General features: G+C 40.9%; 2 protein-coding genes across 4 annotated transcripts in view; both read right to left on the bottom strand.

Annotated features, from left to right (window-relative positions):
* Nucleotides 1-551: 551 nt before the first annotated feature.
* LOC135511701 (FYN-binding protein 1-like) lies at nucleotides 552-11,829 on the bottom strand. 3 transcript variants are annotated; one of them, XM_064933176.1, is made up of 14 exons: nucleotides 11,724-11,829; nucleotides 4,757-5,408; nucleotides 4,299-4,395; nucleotides 4,005-4,102; nucleotides 3,727-3,764; nucleotides 3,562-3,587; nucleotides 3,181-3,316; nucleotides 2,746-2,908; nucleotides 2,333-2,498; nucleotides 1,814-1,877; nucleotides 1,464-1,626; nucleotides 1,205-1,235; nucleotides 1,019-1,059; nucleotides 552-809 (listed from the first exon to the last, which is right to left on the bottom strand). In XM_064933176.1, exons 1-14 carry the CDS (start codon nucleotides 11,724-11,726, stop codon nucleotides 766-768), a joined length of 1,722 nt encoding a protein of 573 aa, XP_064789248.1. In that variant the 5' UTR covers nucleotides 11,727-11,829; the 3' UTR covers nucleotides 552-765. The 3 variants fall into 3 exon arrangements, with proteins under 3 accessions (XP_064789248.1, XP_064789250.1, XP_064789249.1); XM_064933178.1 differs by lacking the exon at nucleotides 11,724-11,829 and adding an exon at nucleotides 10,911-10,996; XM_064933177.1 differs by lacking the exon at nucleotides 11,724-11,829 and adding an exon at nucleotides 6,385-6,776.
* A 112-nt stretch (nucleotides 11,830-11,941) lies between these two features.
* The window catches only part of LOC135512660 (disabled homolog 2-like), a 12,078-nt gene continuing 39 nt past the window's right edge, over nucleotides 11,942-23,980 (bottom strand). The window contains exons 1-10 of the mRNA XM_064934908.1: nucleotides 23,974-23,980; nucleotides 23,500-23,615; nucleotides 21,385-21,530; nucleotides 19,485-19,583; nucleotides 18,603-18,734; nucleotides 18,238-18,327; nucleotides 18,027-18,074; nucleotides 17,779-17,841; nucleotides 17,531-17,600; nucleotides 11,942-13,418 (exon numbers count right to left, since the gene is read on the bottom strand). The exon at nucleotides 23,974-23,980 is cut by the window's right edge and continues 39 nt beyond it. Coding sequence (XP_064790980.1) covers nucleotides 13,021-13,418; nucleotides 17,531-17,600; nucleotides 17,779-17,841; nucleotides 18,027-18,074; nucleotides 18,238-18,327; nucleotides 18,603-18,734; nucleotides 19,485-19,583; nucleotides 21,385-21,530; nucleotides 23,500-23,596 — 1,143 coding nt within the window. The 5' untranslated portion in view covers nucleotides 23,597-23,615; nucleotides 23,974-23,980 and the 3' untranslated portion in view covers nucleotides 11,942-13,020. The remainder of the gene's footprint in view (nucleotides 13,419-17,530; nucleotides 17,601-17,778; nucleotides 17,842-18,026; nucleotides 18,075-18,237; nucleotides 18,328-18,602; nucleotides 18,735-19,484; nucleotides 19,584-21,384; nucleotides 21,531-23,499; nucleotides 23,616-23,973) is intronic.

Below are 23,980 nucleotides of genomic sequence, written 5' to 3'. Positions count from 1 at the left end.
TTGCGGTACACTTTTTGGAATCTAACCACTCGATTACGTCCCTACGTTGTATTGGTATCGAACATGTCACCCTCCCTAGGAGAGGGATTTATTGTTCAAACGAGAGGCTACCCGTATCTTTAATTGAAAGACCCTTGCTACCTTCGGTCTCAACGTAGACTTTGATCTGAAGCCATTATTGTGATTTTGCTATTGTACATGTGTGTAGGTTTAAAATTGTATCTATGATCGTATGCTATCCATTTATGTTTTTGTATGCCATTTTAATATATGAGAATTAACCAATGATATCAGGCCACACCCGGCCATGATTACAGACACCTGTGTGTGTCCTTTGACACTATATAAACGAGTCACCCCGCAGTGATTGTCATTATACCCTGATGAAGACAGCGTGTCTGTCAAAACGTTGGATAGGTTATTAAATTATTGCATCTGAGTGCGGCTCTCCTTTAATTTCTCAGGTGTTCTATTCCGCTAGTCAGCACCTCTCCTAAATAGGTGTGTTTCTTTCGCCTCTAGTAATAACACATGATAACACACAATAAATATTCACAAAAAAGTATTTATTTTTCAAAAAATAATCTCAAGAATCCCAGCCAAGAACAAAGCATATAGAGTATAGTTTTCAAATTGCCGCAAACAACATTCATGCGCCGATTGTTCTTTTAATTCTTAGGGAGTGAGTGTGTGTTTCCATGGAAGACGAGCATTACTTTTAGTCCAGTATTGGGGATTCACATTGGTCAGGAAAGGAACAGGGCTTCATTGGATTGTGTCATTATAGACATTGGCGTTGTCATAAATATCTGCAAGGCGGTCAGGAAAGGGGTTAAATCGTCTTGCGCTTTTCCTACGAAGCATATTCACTGAGTATAAAAAACATGTCTAGGAATTCGGGCCGGCCAGGACAATGACGTCGTAGTCTCTCCACTAGCTTGATTTACAGTAATTATTCCTGCGTAGCACCCTTTCAAGAAACCAGAGTAAACTGTAAAAAAATTAAATAATAACATACCGGTGATATGATCGACATCGTCATAAACATCATCCCCTTCCCTGAAAAGGAATATTGAAAACAGTATTACCCAGAATATTATGACACAGTTGTCAACAGTAAAACAGGATTCCAGTGACTGAATACCAGGGATTCTGGATTCATAATGACCAATAATTGTGTTGAATAAATATATAAGAAACCTACGCCTGTAGAAGAACCCTGGGCACATATCCATCTGCGAGAGAAAGAAAATGAGGCAACAATTAGAATAATGACACATGCTAGAAAAATGTATCTAGAATCTCTTATTGATTATTAGGCTGCACTACAGACAAAAGAGGAAACCTTTTAGTTAGTTACCAGTATCTTTGGCTGTACTACGACCATACATAGCCCAGTAGCCTAATCAGATATAAAACGGGCTTTTACAGACTTGTCACTAGATGGTGATGTATTCACATACATTTCCCCTGCTTGTTGCGACACAGGGCTTTTTTGTCACTGGTGACTCGAATGACCTCCAGGATCTCTCCTTGGACCACAGCTAGATCCGTCCCTCCTGTCTTCTTGATGCTTGCATTCAGGTCAACCATCATGCGGTGTAACACCAAAATCGGTCCCTCAAACTGACAGAACAAAATAAAAGTTATGTTGACTTTTTTTTTATACGACTTGGTAATGTCATATGACATGACATCGTTGAGTAGGCTAATAGTGAGTGATCGAGCTTTTCAGGGCGTGCACATGAATTGCGTCAAATGCCAATTTTCAACAGTTTTCTTGGAAGATTTGCAAGAAGAGCAAAATATGTACCTTAAACTTTTTTCTAAATTCCTTTTCGTCTTTCTCCAGCATCTCTCTCATTACTGGATCTAGACTGGAACATAAAGACACACATCCTTTTGTGTGATCACAAAAAGTTGTTTTTGTCCTATTTCAGTAGATAACTTGATCTCTTATTTCTTCTTTGTAGCCATTAGCAACTACTTTACTTATATTCAGTGCAATGCATGCTCTATGCAACAGACATACAAGCTAAACTGTATACAAACTTCCATTTTCATGTTTTAGGTAAACATACAGGCCAAATGTGGCAAGCTATCAAAGCAACACCACACTCAGAAAAACCACAGACAGAGAAAGGCATTGACTAATCCTCCTATGTATCTGAAAAGTACATATTTTTTCTATTCAATTCAAATGCCAAATACCTAATTTACAAGAGGTGGAGGGAGGAAGTTATTGGATGTCCCTTGCACATCATCATAGTCATCTCTGTGTGTGTGGGGGGGGGGGGGGGTGGATTTGCATATTTGTGTGTGGGAGAGCAACCTGTTCATGTTTCCTGAGGAGTCTACATCATAATAGATGTCATTGTCTTCAAAACGGACAGGAGGTGGTGGTGGTGGCAGTGAGGGTTCAGGCTCTCTGGACAGTTTGAGTTTACGTTTCACTTCCTCATAATCCACATCCACACAGGTGCTAATGATGTAACCATCTGCAAAGCAACACTTCATTACTGGCTTTTGGTAGCTTTAGGTACACAACATGGGTGGTTTTCAACGTTGTCACAGCACATATCAAACTAGTATAAAATATGAGCTTTATCTTGGCCAGGTTGCAAATGTAAATGAGAACTTGTTCTCAACTTGCCTACCTGGTTAAATAAAGGTGGAATAAAAAATAAAAAAATTAAACAAATATGGGCTGTTTAGTTCTATGGAATTAAATAGTGTTTTACTCACAGGTGCCAGTCTGTGTGCGGGCTAGCCACCTGCCATCGGGGTTGTTCTTAACCCGTATGATCTCCACTCTGTTTCCCTGCCGAACACTTAGATCATGCTTGCCCCCCTGCCAGTCGTGTCGAACCCTGCCCATGTGAAGGACATCTATGTCCCCAGTACCCAGCTGATTAAGGGTTAAAAGTAAATACATACAGAAGGTTGTAAAGTGGTGTTTCTAACCGACAGAAATGAATGAGATCTCTGTTACACTACTGTAATACATTACTATATTTCCATATTAAGTAAACATACTCATTATAACACAAAGAGAATATCCAAAACTCTGAAACGTGTTCCGATATTCATATGTAGCAAGTGAGTTATGACAGACAGGTCACTGTTTGGGGGGATATCTGGACTTGTGAATGGTTAGCGCATGGAAATGTAGTGCGTCACCTTAAATTTCTTTCTGTATTTCTTGTCCCTTTCCAGTCTTTTCTTTTGATTTCTCTTCTCCTGCTCTTGCTGCCACCTCAACTCTTTCTGTTTCTTCTTATCAGAACTTGTGTTTTTCACCTCCTGTTCATTGCCTCTGAAATTTCAAGACAAGAGACATGAGTGGTCAGGAGTACTATTTGTAATGGACAGCTCTTACGCCCATATAAACATACTATAACAGATATGGGACTATTCAAATGTTTTCCATTACCCTTGTGATATGGGTTGTTACAAGTGTGCTATGACAGGCATTGCGATGTCTACTTGTAAGACAAGCATAAACCCAATATATTTGAACTCAACATACAATATGTAGTTGTATTGCTATACTATACTTACTTATAGACATCACTTCCATTGCTCCCCTGTAGCCAGGAATAAAAAGATAAATTCAAGGTAAATGTCATGAAAAGCATGTTTTTCAGGAACAGTATTTCAGAAGCAGTGTTCTGCATTAATGCTCACTGATGGTAAACATAGAAGGCTCCCACAGAATGTTCTTACCTCATCTACTCGTGAAGAACTATTTTCATTCCAGGAGTCTGTGGGTGAAATAGCAGAAAAGACAATTGATGACATGCATGAACAAGTGATAAACATGTAAAATACATGTATTATGGAATGATGGATTGAGATACAGTATGTGTACATAATACACGCTTTCACGTAAATCATACATTCATGTCAACTCAAGTCATCCTGATTCAGCACTTAAATTCACAATAGCCAGTGAATCTCTTGCATGTGTTCATGGTTAAATAAGCAAATATTTTCAGTCATACCACTCTTGTCCCAGCTCCCTGGGTGATTTAGGGGCGGGGGAGGTGGTTTCACATCAAGGCCTACGTCGTCATATCCCCCCTGGTCATCCTCGAAATGTCTAACGAGAGAACAGAAATCAGAGGGAATAATACATCAAGTGGAAAATGTACCTTTTTCAGTGTTCCTGTACAGTAACCAATTGCCTACATAGTAACGGGGAAAAAAATGCCAAAATATAAGAACGACTTCCCAATCTTGGTTCATACTATCACTTTAAACACTCGACACTTGACATTTCAAGTGAGCACACTCACACTGGGGTACACTGCCGTGGAAGGCTGCTGGGCTTGGTTGGAAGTCTTGGGGGGCCAGAGGGACTGACTAGCCCTGGGAGAGACTGACTACTGCCACCTGAGTAGAATAGAAACAACCTGCACTTTAAGTTTACAGTAGGTCTGAAATGATTTAAATATTAACAGATTTATTACAGGGCAGTGTTCTGCAGCAGCAGTCTGAGCACCTCTTTTCGTCATTCATTTCTTACAGAATATGAGTGGGAAAAACTATTTTAGAGAGAGATATGTAGAGGTTTTAACTTAGTAAACAGATAAGGTGCACAGCATACTTGACCTTGATAGGTTGTAAATGAACAGATGACTTTCCTGTGCTACTATGCTGCTTACAGTAAGTCCATACATGTGTTTAGTCAGTTTTCCCCTTTTACACTTGTAATGGAGGGGGTGCTTTTTCATTGGAAATCAAGCTGCTTTACCGTCAGTCTTCCTTAACCCTGGTTGCCCTGCGAGGTGTGTTGCCCTGGTGCTTCTCTGATGGGCCTGCAGGTTGATGTGAGGGGGCCGTCTGGGTTTTATGGGGCTGGGAGCCTCAGGGGGCAGGGCCCTTCTCAGGGGGGTCACCCCTGTCAGATTTCTCTGGTTGGGCAGGGAGGGGGGCGTCGGCTTGGTAGGGCCGGGGTGTAATCGCTTATGCTTCAGCATCATGTTCTGCAGAAGCTCCCCAGTGACTCTCACCCTGCCTTGTTGGTCTATGTTTGTCGGTGGGGGTGCTGGTAGGGGCAGCTCCTTGGCAGCTCTGTGGGGTCGGTGTGATGGTGGAAGGTGGTGGAAGACACTATGAGGCTCGGAGCTGGTGGACATGCCCTCCAGTTCAGCCCTTACATGTTGTGGTGGTAGCCTCTGAAGTTCCGGGGTGTAGCTTGATCCAGGAAGTGGTGGTGTGGGAACCATAAGCATGAGTTTATTTCGGACCCCTCCGTTTGCTGTAACACTGACGTCTGCCAACCTCGGGCCTCCTCTCCCAAATCCTCGCAGTGGAGGTTTTGGAGAAGTGCTGTCTCGACTACCTGCCATGTCAGCCTTGGCATGGAACCTGGCCCTCAATGCACGAACATCCACACTCTCCCCCTGAAACAGATGGAGCAAGGTGAGAATGGAGCTTAGTTCGTAAGCAGGAAGTTTGCAATAATAATAACAAGACCAGAGCAACCACCCCCACACACCTCTCTTTCTTTACACATCCATTCAATAGAATCTTTCAAATCATCTAAACACTACAGGTCTACTGACATTTAACATGGTAGGTGCAACCAAACCACATGTCACATGCAAGCCAAACTACCATATAACCAGTTAGGGCAGATGTTCTGAGATGGAGGTCATGGCACAGCTATCAAGTGTAGGTCAGATTGTCACAGACAATGCACTTGTATGATCAATGTTACCTCTGAAAGAATTGGGAGATCTTTGCAGATTTAAGGGTTAAAAGAATGAAACAATGAAGAGATGCAGGAAGTAACTACAACCACATACCTACGAACCTCATGTATCCCTCTGCAGTGGTTGCCATAGAAATGGCAGTCGCAGTCATAAGTGGGCCAATGAGGTGCATGTTTTGCTAATGATATTTTTATTGGGACACGCAGAGGAAATAAGAAAGACCTGTCTCTGTACCACAACAGACGGAGCCTATATGGCATTGTACTCGAGCACTTGATTACTCAAAACAGAACTGTGTGCCCTTTGACATTTGCATTGCCTCTAGATAGAACATTCCAAAATTGTCTGAAAGAGTTCACATGAGTTATATTATTAACATATAGGTGTAGTTTGTGTATGGCATACGTGTATAAAGGCTAAAGCAAAATTGGTTTCCAAATAATAAAAACCTGATTAAACAAATATCTAATTAAATAGGATATCTAATTAAATTGTGCATACCTGGCAAACACCTGGCAACCACCTAGACTTCATCACCGCTCTGATTACTCTCCCTTCAAATAGCCCTCAGTAGCCTCTGTCATCAGGCAGTATTGGTTTTGGTTACGTTCAGTACGCTTCTCCTGTTTTATATTATCTTCATGTTTATTATTATTAAACTCACCTTCTGCACCTGCTTCTTGACTCCTTGTGTTTACAATACAGAATACTGCCTCACGAAAATATGGAAGCAGCAGAAGTTAAGGATATCTCCCAGATGGTCGACGTATAGGAACATCTACTCCGTCAACACCATGACCTGCTAGCTCAACTGGGTACCGTAATAGATGAGGTCCTGTTCTCCACTACCTTCGACAATACCCGAGAGGATTCAGCCTCAACTAGCAGAGGAGCCTCTACACCGATTCGTCCCAGCGAGCCAGTCCCCCAGCTCATCCAGCAGTCCACCCAGGTCAGCGATGTCCTATTGTCTGTCCCGGACGAATATGACGGGACTTCCTACTCCAGTGCTATCTTTATTTCGCCCATCAGACAGTATGCCCTCACCTTCTGCACCTGCTTCCTGACTGCCTGTGTATACGTTACAAGTATGCTGATTGTAAATAATTAACTGGTGACATCAATGATTCCTCTCATCACTGACTGAACCACTACTTTTTACACAGATAAATAACAACCAATCAAAATGGCTTGAGTACAAATTGAAATGTTCCACTTAATTGAGTCATTTACAAACTGAAAAGCAGATTATTCCACACTACATCCTGATGATCAATTTAAAGTGGACATTATTTTGTTCTTTAGCTACCTAAAACTAGATAAATTATATTCTAACCTGCAGCATTGTTTGTAAGTTGGATTTGTTAACTGAATCAGATTTGTTAACTGAAACAGTGAAATGAATCATGGCCCATCTAAACAAGTGATGATTGTATCACAGAGTAGGCAGCATGTGAAAGTCACTCTTTCGTCTTTACCATATAACAGTGGTCCCCAAGATCCCTTTCTAAGTCAAAATGCAAGCCGGGATCTACCGCTCAGATTTCTTTCAAACATGAAACTAAGCCTAAGCAACATTAACCGATTAAAAACAATTCTGTAGCAATGAGGTTTATGCCCAATACACAGTGGCGACCCATCATTCAGGGCAATGCCCCACCTGTTTTGAGCCCCACCTGTTTACCAACCCGTACGCACGGTATTTTCCGCTGGCTGCCCCACCTGAAGATCACTGATGTCATGATTCAACCCTGTTTTTTTAAAACATTCTCACCTGTATTGAAAGCACCATCAATCCCAAGAATGCCAGACTTTGATGAGAAAGTTTGAAAACAAAATTTGTCCACAAGGACCGCCGCGCCACCTTCCTGTTCAAGTGGGCACAGCACAACAAGGTGAGTGCAAAATTGTCTTGTATGCTGCTGCATAAATTATGTAATATACCAGGGAGATACAGTTGAAGTCGGAAGTTTACATACACCTTAGCCAAATACATTTAAACTCTGTTTTTCACCATTCCTGGCATTTAATCCTAGTAAGAATTCCCTGTCTTTGGTCAGTTAGGATCACCACTTTATTTTAAGAATGTGAAATGTCAGAATAATAGAAAAGATAATGATTTTTTTCAGCTTTTATTTCTTTCATCACATTCCCAGTGGGTCAGAAGTCTACATACACTCAATTAGTATTTGGTAACATTGCCTTTAAATTGTTTAACTTGGGTCAAACGTTTCGGGTAGCCTTCCACAAGTTTCCCACAATAAGTTTGATGAATTTTAGCCCATTCCTCCTGACAGAGCTGGTGTAACTGAGTCAGGTTTGTAGGCCTCCTTGCTCGCACACACTTTTTCAGTTCTGCCCACAAATTGTCTATAGGATTACGGTCGGGGCTTTGTGATGGCCACTCCAATAGCTTGACTTTGTTGTCCTTAAGCCATTTTGCCACAACTTTGGAAGTATGCTTGGAGTCATTGTCCATTTGGAAGAACCATTTGCGACCAAGCTTTGACTTCCTGACTGATGTCTTGAAGATGTTGCTTGAATATATCCACATAATTTCCCTTCCTCATGAAGCCATCTATTTTGTGAAGTGCACCAGTCCCTCCTGCAGCAAAGCACCCCCACAACATGATGCTGCCACCCCGTGCTTCACGGTTGGGATGGTGTTCTTCGGCTTGCAAGCCTCCCCCTTTTTCCTCCAAACATAATGATGGTCATTATGGCCAAACAGTTAGATTTTTATTTCATCAGACCAGAGGACATTTCTCTAAAAAGTACGATCTCTGTCCCCATGTGCAGTTGCAAACTGTAGGCTGGCTTTTTAATGGCGGTTTTGGAGCAGTGGCTTCTTCCTTGCTGAGCAGCCTTCAGGTTATGTCGATATAGGACTCATTTTACTGTGGCTATAGATACTTTTTAACTGTTTCCTCCAGCATCTTCACAAGGTTCTTTGCTGTTGATCTGGGATTGATTTGCACTTTTTGCACCAAAGTACGTTCATCTCTAGGAGACAGAACATGTCTCCTTCCTGAGCGGTATGACGGCTGCATGGTCCCATGGTGTTTATACTTGCGCACTATTGTTTGTACAGATGAACACGGTACCTTCAGGCATTTGGAAATTGCTCCCAAGGATGAACCAGACTTGTGGAGGTCTACGATTTTTTTTTCTGAAGTCTTGGCTGATTTCTTTTGATTTTCCCATGATGTCAAGCAAAGAGGCACTGAGTTTGAAGGCAGGACTTGAAATACATCCACAGGTACATCTCCAATTGACTAAAATGATGTGAATTAGCATATCAGAAGCTTCTAAAGCCATGACATAATTTTCTGGAATTTTCCAAGCTGTTTAAAGGCACAGTCAACTTACTGTATGTAAACCTCTGACCCACTGGAATTGTGATACAGTGAGTTATAAGTGAAATAATCTGTCTGTAAACAATTGTTGGAAAAATTACTTGTGTCATGCACAAAGTAGATGTCCTAACGGACTTGCCAAAACTATAGTTTGTTGACAAAAAAATGGTGGAGTGGTTGTAAAATTAGTTTTAATGACTCCAACCTAAACGTATGTAAACTTCCGACTTCAACTGTATGTATACTGTAGCTATGAAATTCATACTAAGTGTATGTTGTGTAGTAAACTGTTAGTAGCCCATGTGCCTTATCCTAATAATTTGGTCACTTTCCCCCTACTGTTCTGACTTGGTGGTGCACATGTAGCCTAGCCTATAGCCTGTTTTAGAGAAATGTCATCATCGAACATTGTAAGAGCTTTCATTGTCTGCTTATATGTCCCCATTATTTATTCTACGGTTCTGACTTGGTGTTCAGGGAGAATATTGTAAGAACTGTCCACGTTCTGAATTTAAATTTCAAAAGTGCTGAAAAAATAGTTATATTGACTACGTCCGTCTTAGCTCGCTCATTAATGTCTTAATCGAAATTACGGATTGCCTCTTATCCACTCGTCATCCCCTTTTACCATAGTTTGTACATCTCAATTGACAGTATTTTTTTGCTGTTTTTTATTTTATTTTATTTTTTATTCCACCTTTATTTAACCAGGTAGACTAGTTGAGAACAAGTTCTCATTTGCAACTGCGACCTAGCCAAGATAAAGCATAGCAGTGTGAACAGACAACAACACAGAGTTTACATGGAGTAAACAATTAACAAGTCAATAACACAGTAGAAAAAAAGGGAAAAAAGAGAGTCTATATACATTGTATGCAAAATGCATGAGGAGGTAGGCGAATAATTACAATTTTGCAGATTAACACTGGAGTGATAAATTATCAGATGGTCATGTCCAGGTAGAGATATTGGTGTGCAAAAGAGCAGAAAAGTAAATAAATATAAACAGTATGGGGAAGAGGTAGGTAAAATTGGGTGGGCTATTTACCGATAGACTGTGTACAGCTGCAGCGATCGGTTAGCTGCTCAGATAGCAGATGTTTGAAGTTGGTGAAGGAGATAAAAGTCTCCAACTTCAGCGATTTTTGCAATTCGTTCCAGTCGCAGCAGAGAACTGGAACGAAAGGCGGCCAAATGAGGTGTTGGCTTTAGGGATGATCAGTGAGATACACCTGCTGGAGCGCGTGCTACAGGTGGGTGTTGCCATTGTGACCAGTGAACTGAGATAAGGCGGAGCTTTACCTAGCATGGACTTGTAGATGACCTGGAGCCAGTGGGTCTGGCGACGAATATGTAGCGAGGGCCAGCCGACTAGATCATACAGGTCGCAGTGGTGGGTGGTATAATGTGCTTTAGTAACAAAACGGATGGCACTGTGATAAAATGCATCCAGATGGCTGAGTAGAGTGTTGGAAGCTATTTTGTAGATGACATCGCCGAAGTCGAGGATCGGTAGGATAGTCAGTTTTAACTAGGGTAAGTTTGGCGGCGTGCCAATACATTATCACTGCATATTGGCTATACTTGAATTGTCCTGCCAATATTATTCTTCTCAGACCATTTTGAAATTATATTTAATAATTTGTAGGTCTATGATCACAATGGGATTAGATATTTTGTTGTATTACTTATGAGACATCCAAGTGAGCATAATAATATAATAATAGTTTTTTTTATGGACTGATCTGATGGTCAGTCTGAAGTGCATTTTATGATTTATACAAGTGTTGAATGAAGTTGACAGTGCTGAATAACAACTTAAACATGAACTTACTCATAAAAACAGCAGCTCTTTGTTGTATTCGTTGAGTCTCTCTCTTATCATGGCTGTACACGTTTTGAAATATCACAGTATCATCTTTGCTGTGCGTTCGAGGTTTATATTTACAGTCTATGGCTTGAGGAACTTGTGCAGAAGGTGATCTGGGCTATCTGATTGGCCAGCGGTAGGCCTATAGTTGCACTTGACTTGCTCTCTGTGCGGAATTCTACCTCGGACATGAAATGGATAAAAATGGGAACACTTTGCCTTCCCGGAACTAGGGCTGCTGCTGAACCAAGTACACTGCTGAACCAAGTACACGTACCCGCAACAACTTGAAACCAATAAAAAAGGCTTTATCGTTGGGTTTTTTACAGAAATGTTCAGTGATTTACTAAAAATGTCTTGGAGATCAACCAGTCGACTGCCATACAGAGATAGATGTAAATATTTGTTTCAAGTTTAACGTGGTTTATGGATGCCATGACATCGAAACCCCATCACAAGAAGGTATTTGTAGAAGCGCGATAATTGAAAATAATAATAACATGAAACCGTGATGGGTTACAGAGAAAGTGAGAATATGCGCTACAAACGCTGCGTTTAAACAGGCAGCCCAATTTTTATATTTTTCTACTAATTGGTATTTTGACCAATGGCCAATAATTGGGTGGAGATGAGAATTGGGTCTGCCTGTATCAACGTAGCCATTAATACGCTGCAGAAAACGTATATCCCCATTTTATTATGGCCTATGTATAGGCTGTCCAATAGTATTAATCTTTTGCATGTTTTCTTTTCATCAATGTTTAAGTGATATCTTACCATCTTTGTCCGTTTGAAGGTTAACTCCAATTTAGATTAAAATTAAGTGGTCCATGTTGAACTCGTATTTTGGGTGCCATTCAAGCATGCTGCGCTATATTGTTCGGTCTGTTTCTCAATGGATATCCCTAATGCTAAATCAGGAAATAGATGGGGGTGACAAAAAGGCTACTGGAAGAGTTAATTTAGACCATAAGATGATGAATCTGTAGAGTATATTACCGTAAAATATGCATTTTTATTATGAAATCCATGACACAATTTATTTCCATGACTGTCTTTTGATATGATTAGCATTACAAAGTGTATGTCCCTCTTCAAAAACGAGTACTTTTTTTTACATTATCAGTAGGCCTAATACCCTTTTAATCCAAAATGGAGCTGAGATACTCAAATCTATTCAACCCTCATTACTTGATTTAAATATCTACACAAACATGATTTAAGAACACTAATCCCATCATGAGTCCAACAGCATGCATGGAATTCACTTTCTAGAACATAAACATAACCACTTTATCTTGTTTAGATAGATGGAGAAAATACATTTTAAAATAATGTCAAATTTGTCTTTCATGTGAATTCTCAGAATTGTAAACAAGTTCAGCTCTGAGATCCCTCCAAAACTACAGCATTTGAATTTAATTTGTCTTACTTTTTCATCTAAATGATCATGTCAAAAAAAGTAAAGTCTACTGAACAATCTACAGATATAATTACTGTTAAGCTCAAATTCACAAATGTACATTATCAAAAGCAATGTAGAACTGCACCCTAGTAAACAGATTCATACATACGGAATAGAATACGGAATACATACATATGGAAAAGGCACTACTAAGTACTGAAAGACAACGCACAGGGCCGGACTACTACATTTTGGGTATCCAGATATTTTTTTAATAGGAAAACTGCTAACTTCCTTAAAAAAATTGTAGTTTTATAATGCTATTCTATACCTTGTGTTATGAGGCTATGAGAAAATCGTACAGTTTTAAAGTTAATTTCCTGCAATTCTACACTTTTTGCCATGGGTCAGAGAAGAATATTCTGTTTTACAGCTCATCTCATGCCATTGTTCACATTTTGCCATGAGGCGGAGAGAAAAGGTTGCAGTTTTAAAGCACATTTTCTGTAATTCTACACATTTTGGTATAATATGCTATCTGGGGACCCCGCAACATCAGGGGGCATAGAAGGTCGTGCCCTGCGTGCCCGTTCTGTAATCCGACCCTGACAATGCCAAGCATACAGACATTAAGACGACAGGGACATTTCATTGGCTCTCTAAGCCAGTTCATCCTTGGACTGGTTTGTTGTTGGTGGTAGGAGAGCCGGGCTTCTGCTGGAGTCCCCCTGCCCTGTAGGGTGTGTAGTTTGGGGCAGAGGTGGGAAAGCTCATTGTGTTCTGACCCCACATAACCCCTGGCTGTGGGTTCACTCCGTACCCCTGCAGCTGGGGGCCTCCATAGGGCATCATGCCACCCGGCCCCGGGATCCATCCAGTCATGTTGGGCTGGGAAGGCCAGGGGGCCGGAGCCCCCCAGGATCCATTTGAACTGGGTGAGAGAGTTGGGAGGGGCCCTTGCTGACACCAAGGTATTGAAACAGGAGGTGAGATGAATGATGCAACAGCGATCGGCTGACCAGGGAAGGTGGGAAATATCTGAGGAACTGACAGAGACTGTGGAGATCCTTGAAGAAATCAGAAGGTATATTAAAAGTGGCAAAGCATTCTCCTTGTGATGCTAGTTATGTCCACGCTACACTTTCCGTTTCAAAAAATAGGATTGGAGTCTATTATTGCGCTGGGCATATGAAATAGAATGTAATTATTGTCCGCTTACAATGTGGACATAGCTTAAAACATGTATGTCAGAGAAGCAGGTTGTTTAGTGGTGGTGGTCTGGATGGATATTTACATCTCAAATTCTGCCTAAATTCTTAATGAGTCAAGGGTTGAAATGAAGCCATGTTACAATGCCAATGATATGACATTTATTATTCCAATGTTACTACCCAGCAAACAGTCAACATTCCTTGAATTTAGGTAATGTTGTAGTGTAGTCCCACAGCCTGGTCTCATAGACTAAACATAACATAGTAAATATAAATCCGGGATTATAAAATTAGCAAGATATGTTACGTTTGGTATAGTTACATAAGACAGATGGTTACTTAAGACAAAAGCAACAGTAAGGTGGATGGGTGGGCGAACATCTAGTAACTCAAAAGTTGGGAGTTCGAATCTCATCACAGACAATTTTAGCTCATTAGAAACTTTTCAAACACTTACTACTTTTTAGCTACTTTGCAATTGCTTAGCATCAATGGTGTAAAGTACTTAAGTAAAAATACTTTAAAGTACTACTTAAGTAGTTTTTTTGGTACCTGTACTTTACTTTACTATTTATATTTTTGACAACTTTTACTTTACTACATTCCTAAAGAAAATAATGTATTTTTTACTCCATACATTTTCCCTGACACCCAAAAGTATGTTACATTTTGAATGCTTAGCAGGGCAGAAAAATTGTCAAATTCACCTGCTTATCAAGGGAACATCCCTGGTCCTCCATACAGCCTCTGATCTGGTGGACTCACCAAACACACATGCTTAATTTGTAAATGATGTCTGAGTGTTGGAGTGTGCCCCTGGCTATCGGTTAATTTAAAAAACAAGAAAATGTTGTTGTCTGGTTTTCTTAATATAAGGAATTTGAAATATTTATACTTTTACTTTTGATACTTAACTATATGTAAAACCAGTACTTAAGTACTATTTTACTGGGTGACTTTCACTTTTACTAGAGTCATTTTATATTAAGGTATCTTTACTTTTACTCTCTCTCTCCCCCGCTACTCTCTCCTCTTCCATCCTATCATCTCTTCCCTCTGCTCATACCTTCTCCAACCTTTCTCCTGATTCTGCCTCCTCAACCCTCCTCTCTTCCCTTTCTGCATCCTTTGACTCTCTATGTCCCCTATCCTCCAGGCCGGCTCGGTCCTCCCCTCCCGCTCCGTGGCTCGATGACTCATTGCGAGCTCACAGAACAGAGCTCCGGGCAGCCGAGCGGAAATGGAGGAAAACTCGCCTCCCTGCGGACCTGGCATCCTTTCACTCCCTCCTCTCTACATTTTCCTCCTCTGTCTCTGCTGCTAAAGCCACTTTCTACCACTCTAAATTCCAAGCATCTGCCTCTAACCCTAGGAAGCTCTTTGCCACCTTCTCCTCCCTCCTGAATCCTCCTCCCCCTCCCCCCCCTCCTCCCTCTCTGCAGATGACTTCGTCAACCATTTTGAAAAGAAGGTCGACGACATCCGATCCTCGTTTGCTAAGTCAAACGACACCGCTGGTTCTGCTCACACTGCCCTACCCTGTGCTCTGACCTCTTTCTCCCCTCTCTCTCCAGATGAAATCTCGCTTCTTGTGACGGCCGGCCGCCCAACAACCTGCCCGCTTGACCCTATCCCCTCCTCTCTTCTCCAGACCATTTCCGGGGACCTTCTCCCTTACCTCACCTCGCTCATCAACTCATCCCTGACCGCTGGCTACGTCCCTTCCGTCTTCAAGAGAGCGAGAGTTGCACCCCTTCTGAAAAAACCTACACTCGATCCCTCCGATGTCAACAACTACAGACCAGTATCCCTTCTTTCTTTTCTCTCCAAAACTCTTGAACGTGCCGTCCTTGGCCAGCTCTCCCGCTATCTCTCTCAGAATGACCTTCTTGATCCAAATCAGTCAGGTTACAAGACTAGTCATTCAACTGAGACTGCTCTTCTCTGCATCACGGAGGCGCTCCGCACTGCTAAAGCTAACTCTCTCTCCTCTGCTCTCATCCTTCTAGACCTATCGGCTGCCTTCGATACTGTGAACCATCAGATCCTCCTCTCCACCCTCTCCGAGTTGGGCATCTCCGGCGCGGCCCACGCTTGGATTGCGTCCTACCTGACAGGTCGCTCCTACCAGGTGGCGTGGCGAGAATCTGTCTCCTCGCCACGCGCGCTCACCACTGGTGTCCCCCAGGGCTCTGTTCTAGGCCCTCTCCTATTCTCGCTATACACCAAGTCACTTGGCTCTGTCATAACCTCACATGGTCTCTCCTATCATTGCTATGCAGACGACACACAATTAATCTTCTCCTTTCCCCCTTCTGATGACCAGGTGGCGAATCGCATCTCTGCATGTCTGGCAGACATATCAGTGTGGATGACGGATCACCACCTCAAGCTGAACCTCGGCAAGACGGAGCTGCTCTTCCTCCCGGGGAAGGACTGCCCGTTCCATGATCTCGCCATCACGGTTGACAACTCCATTGTGTCCTCCTCCCAGAGCGCTAAGAACCTTGGCGTGATCCTGGACAACACCCTGTCGTTCTCAACCAACATCATGGCGGTGGCCCGTTCCTGTAGGTTCATGCTCTACAACATCCGCAGAGTACGACCCTGCCTCACACAGGAAGCGGCGCAGGTCCTAATCCAGGCACTTGTCATCTCCCGTCTGGATTACTGCAACTCGCTGTTGGCTGGGCTCCCTGCCTGTGCCATTAAACCCCTACAACTCATCCAGAACGCCGCAGCCCGTCTGGTGTTCAACCTTCCCAAGTTCTCTCATGTCACCCCGCTCCTCCGCTCTCTCCACTGGCTTCCAGTTGAAGCTCGCATCCGCTACAAGACCATGGTGCTTGCCTACGGAGCTGTGAGGGGAACGGCACCGCAGTACCTCCAGGCTCTGATCAGGCCCTACACCCAAGCAAGGGCACTGCGTTCATCCACCTCTGGCCTGCTCGCCTCCCTACCATTGAGGAAGTACAGTTCCCGCTCAGCCCAGTCAAAACTGTTCGCTGCTCTGGCCCCCCAATGGTGGAACAAACTCCCTCACGACGCCAGGACAGCGGAGTCAATCACCACCTTCCGGAGACACCTGAAACCCCACCTCTTCAAGGAATACCTAGGATAGGATAAGTAATCCTTCTCACCACCCCCCTTAATGATTTAGATGCACTATTGTAAAGTGGCTGTTCCACTGGATGTCAGAAGGTGAATTCACCAATTTGTAAGTCGCTCTGGATAAGAGCATCTGCTAAATGACTTAAATGTAAATGTAAATGTAAGTATGACAATTGGGTACTTTTTCCACCACTGCTTAGCATGTTAGCTAACCCTAATCCTTTTAGCTAACCCTTCCCCTAACCTTAACCCTTTAACACTAAACACCTGAATTTAACCTTAATCCTAACCCCTAGCCTCGCTAACGTTAGCCAGCTAGCTAACGTTGGCCACCTTGCTAGAATTCGTAACATATCATATGTTTTGCAAATGAGTAACATATAGTACGTTTAGCTAATTTGTAACATATTGTACGTTTTTCTAATTCATAACATATAATGCGAATTGTAATTCGTAGCATATCATATTAAATGGTTGATAGACATCAACAAATTAATACATACCATATGAAACATAACATATCATACTAAATGAATATCTCGGATTTATGTACAGAATAATACGAAATGTTCTGAGACCAGGTTGAGTCCCAACATGGCCCTCAGGCAGCAGAGGTTATCATTAGAATATCCCATGAAAATTATTTTGAAAACTAGGATTGGTCCATGTAACTAAGATTTGCCCCTTCATTGCATTTTCTTTATATCAAAGGTGACATATTAGTGATGTAATAGAAACATATTTGGAAACCTCTATCATCTGGGAAGTTTTTTAGCTTACCACTTGTATCTTTTTGAAGCGTTAACATTCTGAGAAAGTATAGGGAACCATGATATGTTTGCTGGGTAATAACTCACCTGGTTGATTCATGTCAGAGTTTTGACTGGGGAAAGAGAAGATGTCCATCAGCTCGTCCCTGGATGAGATCTGTGGGAAAAACCATAACAAGTAGACAGGATTCTGTCATCGCTGCTCAATGTAACATTCACAAAAAACAAGTCTGCCACCTGCTGAAAGTTAATGACTGGTGGGTTTGCCTAGGCCTACCATATAAAACCATAGAAATTGTTAAAGTTGATAAAAGACCATCAAATGTGTCCATTACCTGCTTTGGTTGCCCTGACGGAGAGCTAGGCATGGAATTTAACATTTCCAAGTCATCCAGGCCCTTCAAATGAGAAGCTAACATTATGTCCAAAGATTATCTCATTAAATATCTCATGTTGGCAATTGAGATGATGTACAGTAGCTAGAATATTTGAGTATGCAATAATATACAATATATACAAAAACTACAACATTGGTTTGTTCCATATTAGGAAGAGACCTTCTGCAGTTACTCGCTCTCCTTACCTTTGGAGAAGCTATATTCTCATCAAGAAGCAGTAAGGCGACAGCATTCTAGGGACACATAATAATTGAGAAGCAAGGGATTGTTATCAAAAGGCACCCAGGCCATTATAGAGACTACATATGTATATATACCAGGACATCCCTAAAATGGTTTGCAGAAGAAATTGCCTATACAAGCCTTTGGACAACAGTAAGTGTAGTTTATCCTCACCTCTACTGGTTTATTGACCTTTATGACTTGGTCCTCCTGTGTTACTGGGCTTTGGCAGACTTCTTTGATATCATCAAGGACAGGGTCAGCCTGTTCCATAAGAAACCAAAAGTCAATTACACTTCTGATTTGATATAGGATTTTAGCCAAGAATTCAATCATTGCACTGCTGTACAAATTAAACACACTTCTGAAAGTGCAGAGTTGAAATCTTCTATAAATCCTGCAAATTATTGAATTCCAGACAGAATTATGGTGCATGTCCAAAAGACATACTCATAATTAATATACTGTACTAACAAGATATGTATTTACTGTGATTATGCATCATCTCTGGATCTTTGGATCAGATCAAAACCCCTTACCAAATTGGCCATTTTTATGTAGAACAGAGTGTAGGTGCCTTCATGATCGTAGATGTAGGAGAGGGCTCTAGGGTCTGACTCATCCTTTGTCAGGGAGTTTATCTTCCCCCTCTCATGGTCATACTCCACAACCTATATTGTGAAAACAATGGGACGACAGTGGAATGGATATAGCAGCCAGACAGTCAGCGATGTAAACATCGTGTCGTCTGCAACTAGAGAGCACCTCTTGGTGAAAGTGGTTATATCCGTGTAAAGGCGAAGGTTAGTGTTCTAATATGGCCCTCTGTCATCCTAAGAATGTACTAGTTCATTCAAGAGAAAAGGACAAGTTAGCAATTTGAAGGTCAGGATTTTGGGATATCTGTCATTTTCAAACATTATTATTGATATGCTGTACCTCAAAATAGCAGAAGGCTGGTTTCTCTCATGGTAATTTTTCATGATATATAATAAATAATACAATTGAAAAAGAAGCAATTTCTCTGAAATTGTTCTTAATATTATCTATGATATCAATGTGCCCACAATATTACCTACAGCATTACATATCCCAACAAATCTGGATTAGGTCCATAATCTTTTTAATTAAAAAAAATATATTTTCCCTGAACTCAATCCCATTCCTCATAATTAAATCTGATAGGATACAATTATGTCCTGCTTCGTGTTATCGTGCCTAAGAGAGACATTAAAGCCCTTAGTTTAGTGCCCCTACATCCTCTCAGTTTACCTGGACAGTATTCCCATCCTATCTTCTGTGGGCCTCCCACTGAATTTTCATAAATATACATTTGCATGCTGGAAAAAAGGGCAGTTATTTCCAAATATATATCCATTAAACTCCGTTTGTGGAGTCTTGCAGTATCAGCACTGACTTACCCCAGTCCTCTCATCTAAGATTTTCACACCAGTAATGGACACCTTCAGCCACACCCTCTGCTTGTGTCGTCCCTGGCTCCTGCCTGCCACCTCCTGGCCCTGTGTTGACACCCACATGCAAACACAAACACACACACACAATTGAGAAAAATGTGAATGTAAATTGGTATGCCTTTAGTTGTGTATATACAGTTGAAGTCAGAAGTTTACATACACTTAGGTTGGAGTCATTAAAACTAGTTTTTCTGAAGTGAAGTGCACTAGTCCCTCTTGCAGCAAAGCACCTCCACAACATGATGCTGCCATCCCCGTGCTTCTCGGTTGGGATGGTGTTCTTCGGCTTACAATCCTCCCCCTTTATCCTCCAAACATAACAATCATCATTATGGCCAAAAAGTTATATTTCTATTTCACCAGGCCAGAGGACATTTCTCCAAGAAGTACGATCTTTGTCCCCATGTGCAGTTGCAAACCATAGGCTGTCTTTTTTAGTGGCTTCTTCCTTGTCGAGCAGCCTTTCAGGTTATGTCCATATAGGACTCGTTTTACTGCGGATAGAGATACTTTCACAAGGTATCTTCACAAGGTCCTTTGCTGTTGTTCTGGGACTGATGTGCACTTTTCGCATGACGGCTGCTACTGTTTGTACAGACGAACGTGGTACCTTCAGGCATTTGGAAATTGCTCCCAAGGATTAACCAGACTTGTGGAGGTCTACATTTTTTTTCTGAGGTCTTGGCTGATTTCTTTTGATTTTCCCATGATGTCAAGCAAAGAGGCAGTGAGTTTGAAGGGAGGCCTTGAAATACATCCACAGGTACACCTACAATTAACTCAAATGATGTGAATTAGCCTATTAGAAGCTTCTAAAGCTATGACATAATTTTCTGGAATTTTACAAGCTGTTTAAAGGCACAGTCAACTTAGTTTATGTAAACTTCTGACCCGCTGGAATTGTGATACAGTGAATTATCAGTGAAATAATCTGTCTGTAAACAGTTGTTGGAAAAATTCCTTGTGTCACTTCCAAAACTATAACTATGTAGTTATATAACTATATATAATTTCTATATAACTATAAGAAATTTGTGGAGTGGTTGAAAAATGAGTTGACTCCAACATAAGTGCATGTAAACTTCCAACTTCAAATATATATATATGTGTGTGTGTGTATATATGTATGTTTATTTTTTACCTTTATTTTACTAGGCAAGCCAGTTAAGAACAAATTCTTATTTTCAATGACGGCCTAGGAACAGTGGGTTAACTGCCTGTTCAGGGGCAGAACGACAGATTTTGTACCTTGTCAGCTTGGGGATTTGAACTTGCAACCTTTCGGTTACTAGTCCAATGCTCTAACCAATAGGCTACCCTGCCGCCCCATGTATATGTATGTATATGTATGTATACATATATATATATATATATATATATATATATATATATATATATATATGTATATATATATATATATATATATATATATATATATATGTATATATATATATATATGTATGTATGTATATATATATGTATATATATATATGTATATATATATATATGTGTATATATATATATGTGTATATATATATATGTGTGTGTGTGTGTGTGTGTGTGTGTGTCTTTAATGTCTATGTGAATGTTTTAAAATGTATGTGAATTGTAAAATGTTTTTGTCTGAGATGTCTTTTTCATTATGTGTCGGACCCCAGAAAGACAAGCTGTCGAGAAGATATTTTTGGAAACGAACAGAACATAATTTTCTCATATAATACCTGCCGCTAAATGACCACACAACGTCCTCATTCTAGTGATTGATGACATATCTAATATCGCTACTTCCTGAAATGGATATGTACAGTAAGAAATAGAGTGGACTCTTTCCCACAGTCTGCTCTACCTTGAGTTTCATCATGGAGTCCAAACACATCTTGTCTCCCTGGGCTGCTGGGACGCAGTCCACGCCAATCAGCTTGGCCTTATAGCGAACCCCGTCTCCTTGGAAACGAGAGGTCCCATCAGATGGCGGCTTGGTTACTGGGGGGCCTGAGAACATGAGGGAGTAAATGAGGCATAACGGGGAAGACAGTGGAACTAACCACAGGGCCATTGGACTTAACCCACCACAACATGAGTCAGTCAGGGAGTTAGTGGTTGCTCCCACAGACAGTGAGTACTATAGTGTCTATGCTGATGCTGAGGCAGCATTTGGCTCATCCAAGAGAGAGCTCCTGGCAATCCTTGTAGCCTAGTAGTCAATGTTTTATTTTCATGCTTCCTGGAATTGCAATTACCTGTTTATGGGTGAGAGAGAGAGTGTATTTGTGACAAAGGTTGGATTTTTAACCAGCCTGGTCTCATAAACTAGATCTAACATAGTAAACAACAATCCGGGACACTCAAATTGGTATGATATGTTACGTTTGCTATGGTTGCATAAGGCAGAAGGTTACTTAAGGCAAAAATGAAAGTAGGGTAGTTGGTCAGGGTGGATGGGTGGACAAATATCTCGAAACTCTGGCAACTCAACTCTGCAACCCAACAGTTGCATGTTCAAATCTCATTACAGACAAATTTAGCATTATAGCCAATTAGCAACTTTGTACCATATTCTAGACTTGAGGATTCTATAAAACATTGGTTGCATAGAAGTGTCAAGTACACATTTTTTGAGCATTTATTTGTGAGAATGATCGAATTGGCATTTTATGGCAGCACAAAATTCTAACTCATCAAAAGTTATTCAATTCTATAAAAAACAACTTTGCTCTTATTGGTTAATTTTTAACATCTTTTTGAGGTTTATGAATAAAAAAACAATGTAGTAAATATAACATTTATGTTTACATTTTGGCTAAGATTCTCCTAGTCGTGTGTTTGCCTAAACAATTTTTTTTTAAATTCAGAAACACCCAATGAGATCACCTACAGCACCCGATGTCACACAAAGGCCAAAAAGATCATCAAGGACATCAACCACCCGAGCCACTGCCTGTTTTCCCTGCTATCATCCAGAAAGCAAGGTCAGTACAGGTGCATCAAAGCTGGGACAGAGAGACTGAAAAACAGCTTCTATCTCAAGGCCATCAGACTGTTAAACAGCCATCACTAGCACATTAGAGGCTGCTGCCTATAGGCATAGACTAGAAATCACTGGCCACTTTAAGGAATGGAACACTAGTTACTTTAATAATGTTTACATATCTGGCATGACTCATCTCATATGTATATACTGTATTCTATCTATACTATTCCACGGTATCTTAGTCACATAATAATGATTACATGTCTTGCATTACTCATTTCATATATATATACTGTATTCTATACTATTCTATGGTATCTTAGTCACTTAATGTTACATATCTGGTATTACTCATCTCATATGTATATACTGTATTCTATACTATTCTACTGTATCTTAGTCATTTCCGCTCTGACATCACTCGTCCATATGTATATAGTCTTAATTCATTGTTACTTAGATTTGTGGGTATTGGGTATATGTTGTGTAATTTGTTAGATATTACTTGTTAGATATTACTGCACTGTCAGAGCTAGAAGCACAAGCATTTCGCTACACCCACAATAACATCTGCTAATCACGTGAATGTGACCAATAAAATTTGATTTGATGTTGATTTTAAGACATTCAGGGCCAGTTTGCCAGACACAGTTTAGAATCTCCACTGATAGTTTTTTAGTTCAGGACTAATTTTAACTCTGTGTCCCGGAAAGGAAAGGAACCCTCAAAGACCAGTAATTTATCAGTTTATTAATCTAAAGAGCCATCTATCAGCCTCTTGTAAATACCCTACTACTCGGTAAAGCATTCAAGTAGTATTACGTAATATTCAGTAATAATATGCATGCTAACTGCCAGAAGTAATGGAAAAATAAATTTCAGGAAAAAAACATCTATTTACTCTGGTAAATTACTTTCCAGAAGAAACTAGATTAATTTCAGCAGTGGTAGATGGGACCCATGATGCTTAGAATGGACACAGTCCCTTACCCCTCTTGTTGGAGGACAGCCAGCCAGTCTTGACGGGTCCTTGGCTTGGAGCTGGACAGCTCGCAGCTGCCTTGCAAGCCTCTTGGTCTGTCTCCATAATGATGTGCTGCTTGCAACTGTTTAGAAATGTAATGGAGGATAGAGATATTACAAGAGATGCTCAATCTGCTTCAAAAACACATCATATGTAATTCAGTGGAAGGCTACACGTTATGCTAGGTATACTGGGGTATTCACATTTTTAGAACGAAATCTGGACATTGCCAAAAAAGTAGAGATTGGGTAAATGAATTCAGTCTCGGTAAATGCTGAAAGTAGATAGCTGTACTTATAAGTAATTAGAACATTTGCAATATAAACATACACGAAGGATCGTTTCAACAAACCTCATTAAATGAAAAACCTTTCATTAGTCATTTAACAATGTAAATCTCTTTCTCCCTGTCCAAGCCGTGAGAAAGACATACATCTCACCTGCTAA

This window comes from Oncorhynchus masou, chromosome 24, assembly GCF_036934945.1.
Source record: "Oncorhynchus masou masou isolate Uvic2021 chromosome 24, UVic_Omas_1.1, whole genome shotgun sequence".
Classification (NCBI taxonomy): domain Eukaryota; kingdom Metazoa; phylum Chordata; class Actinopteri; order Salmoniformes; family Salmonidae; genus Oncorhynchus; species Oncorhynchus masou.
Note: the sequence above shows the minus strand (reverse complement) of the source record. Positions and strands in the feature narration are given on the sequence as shown.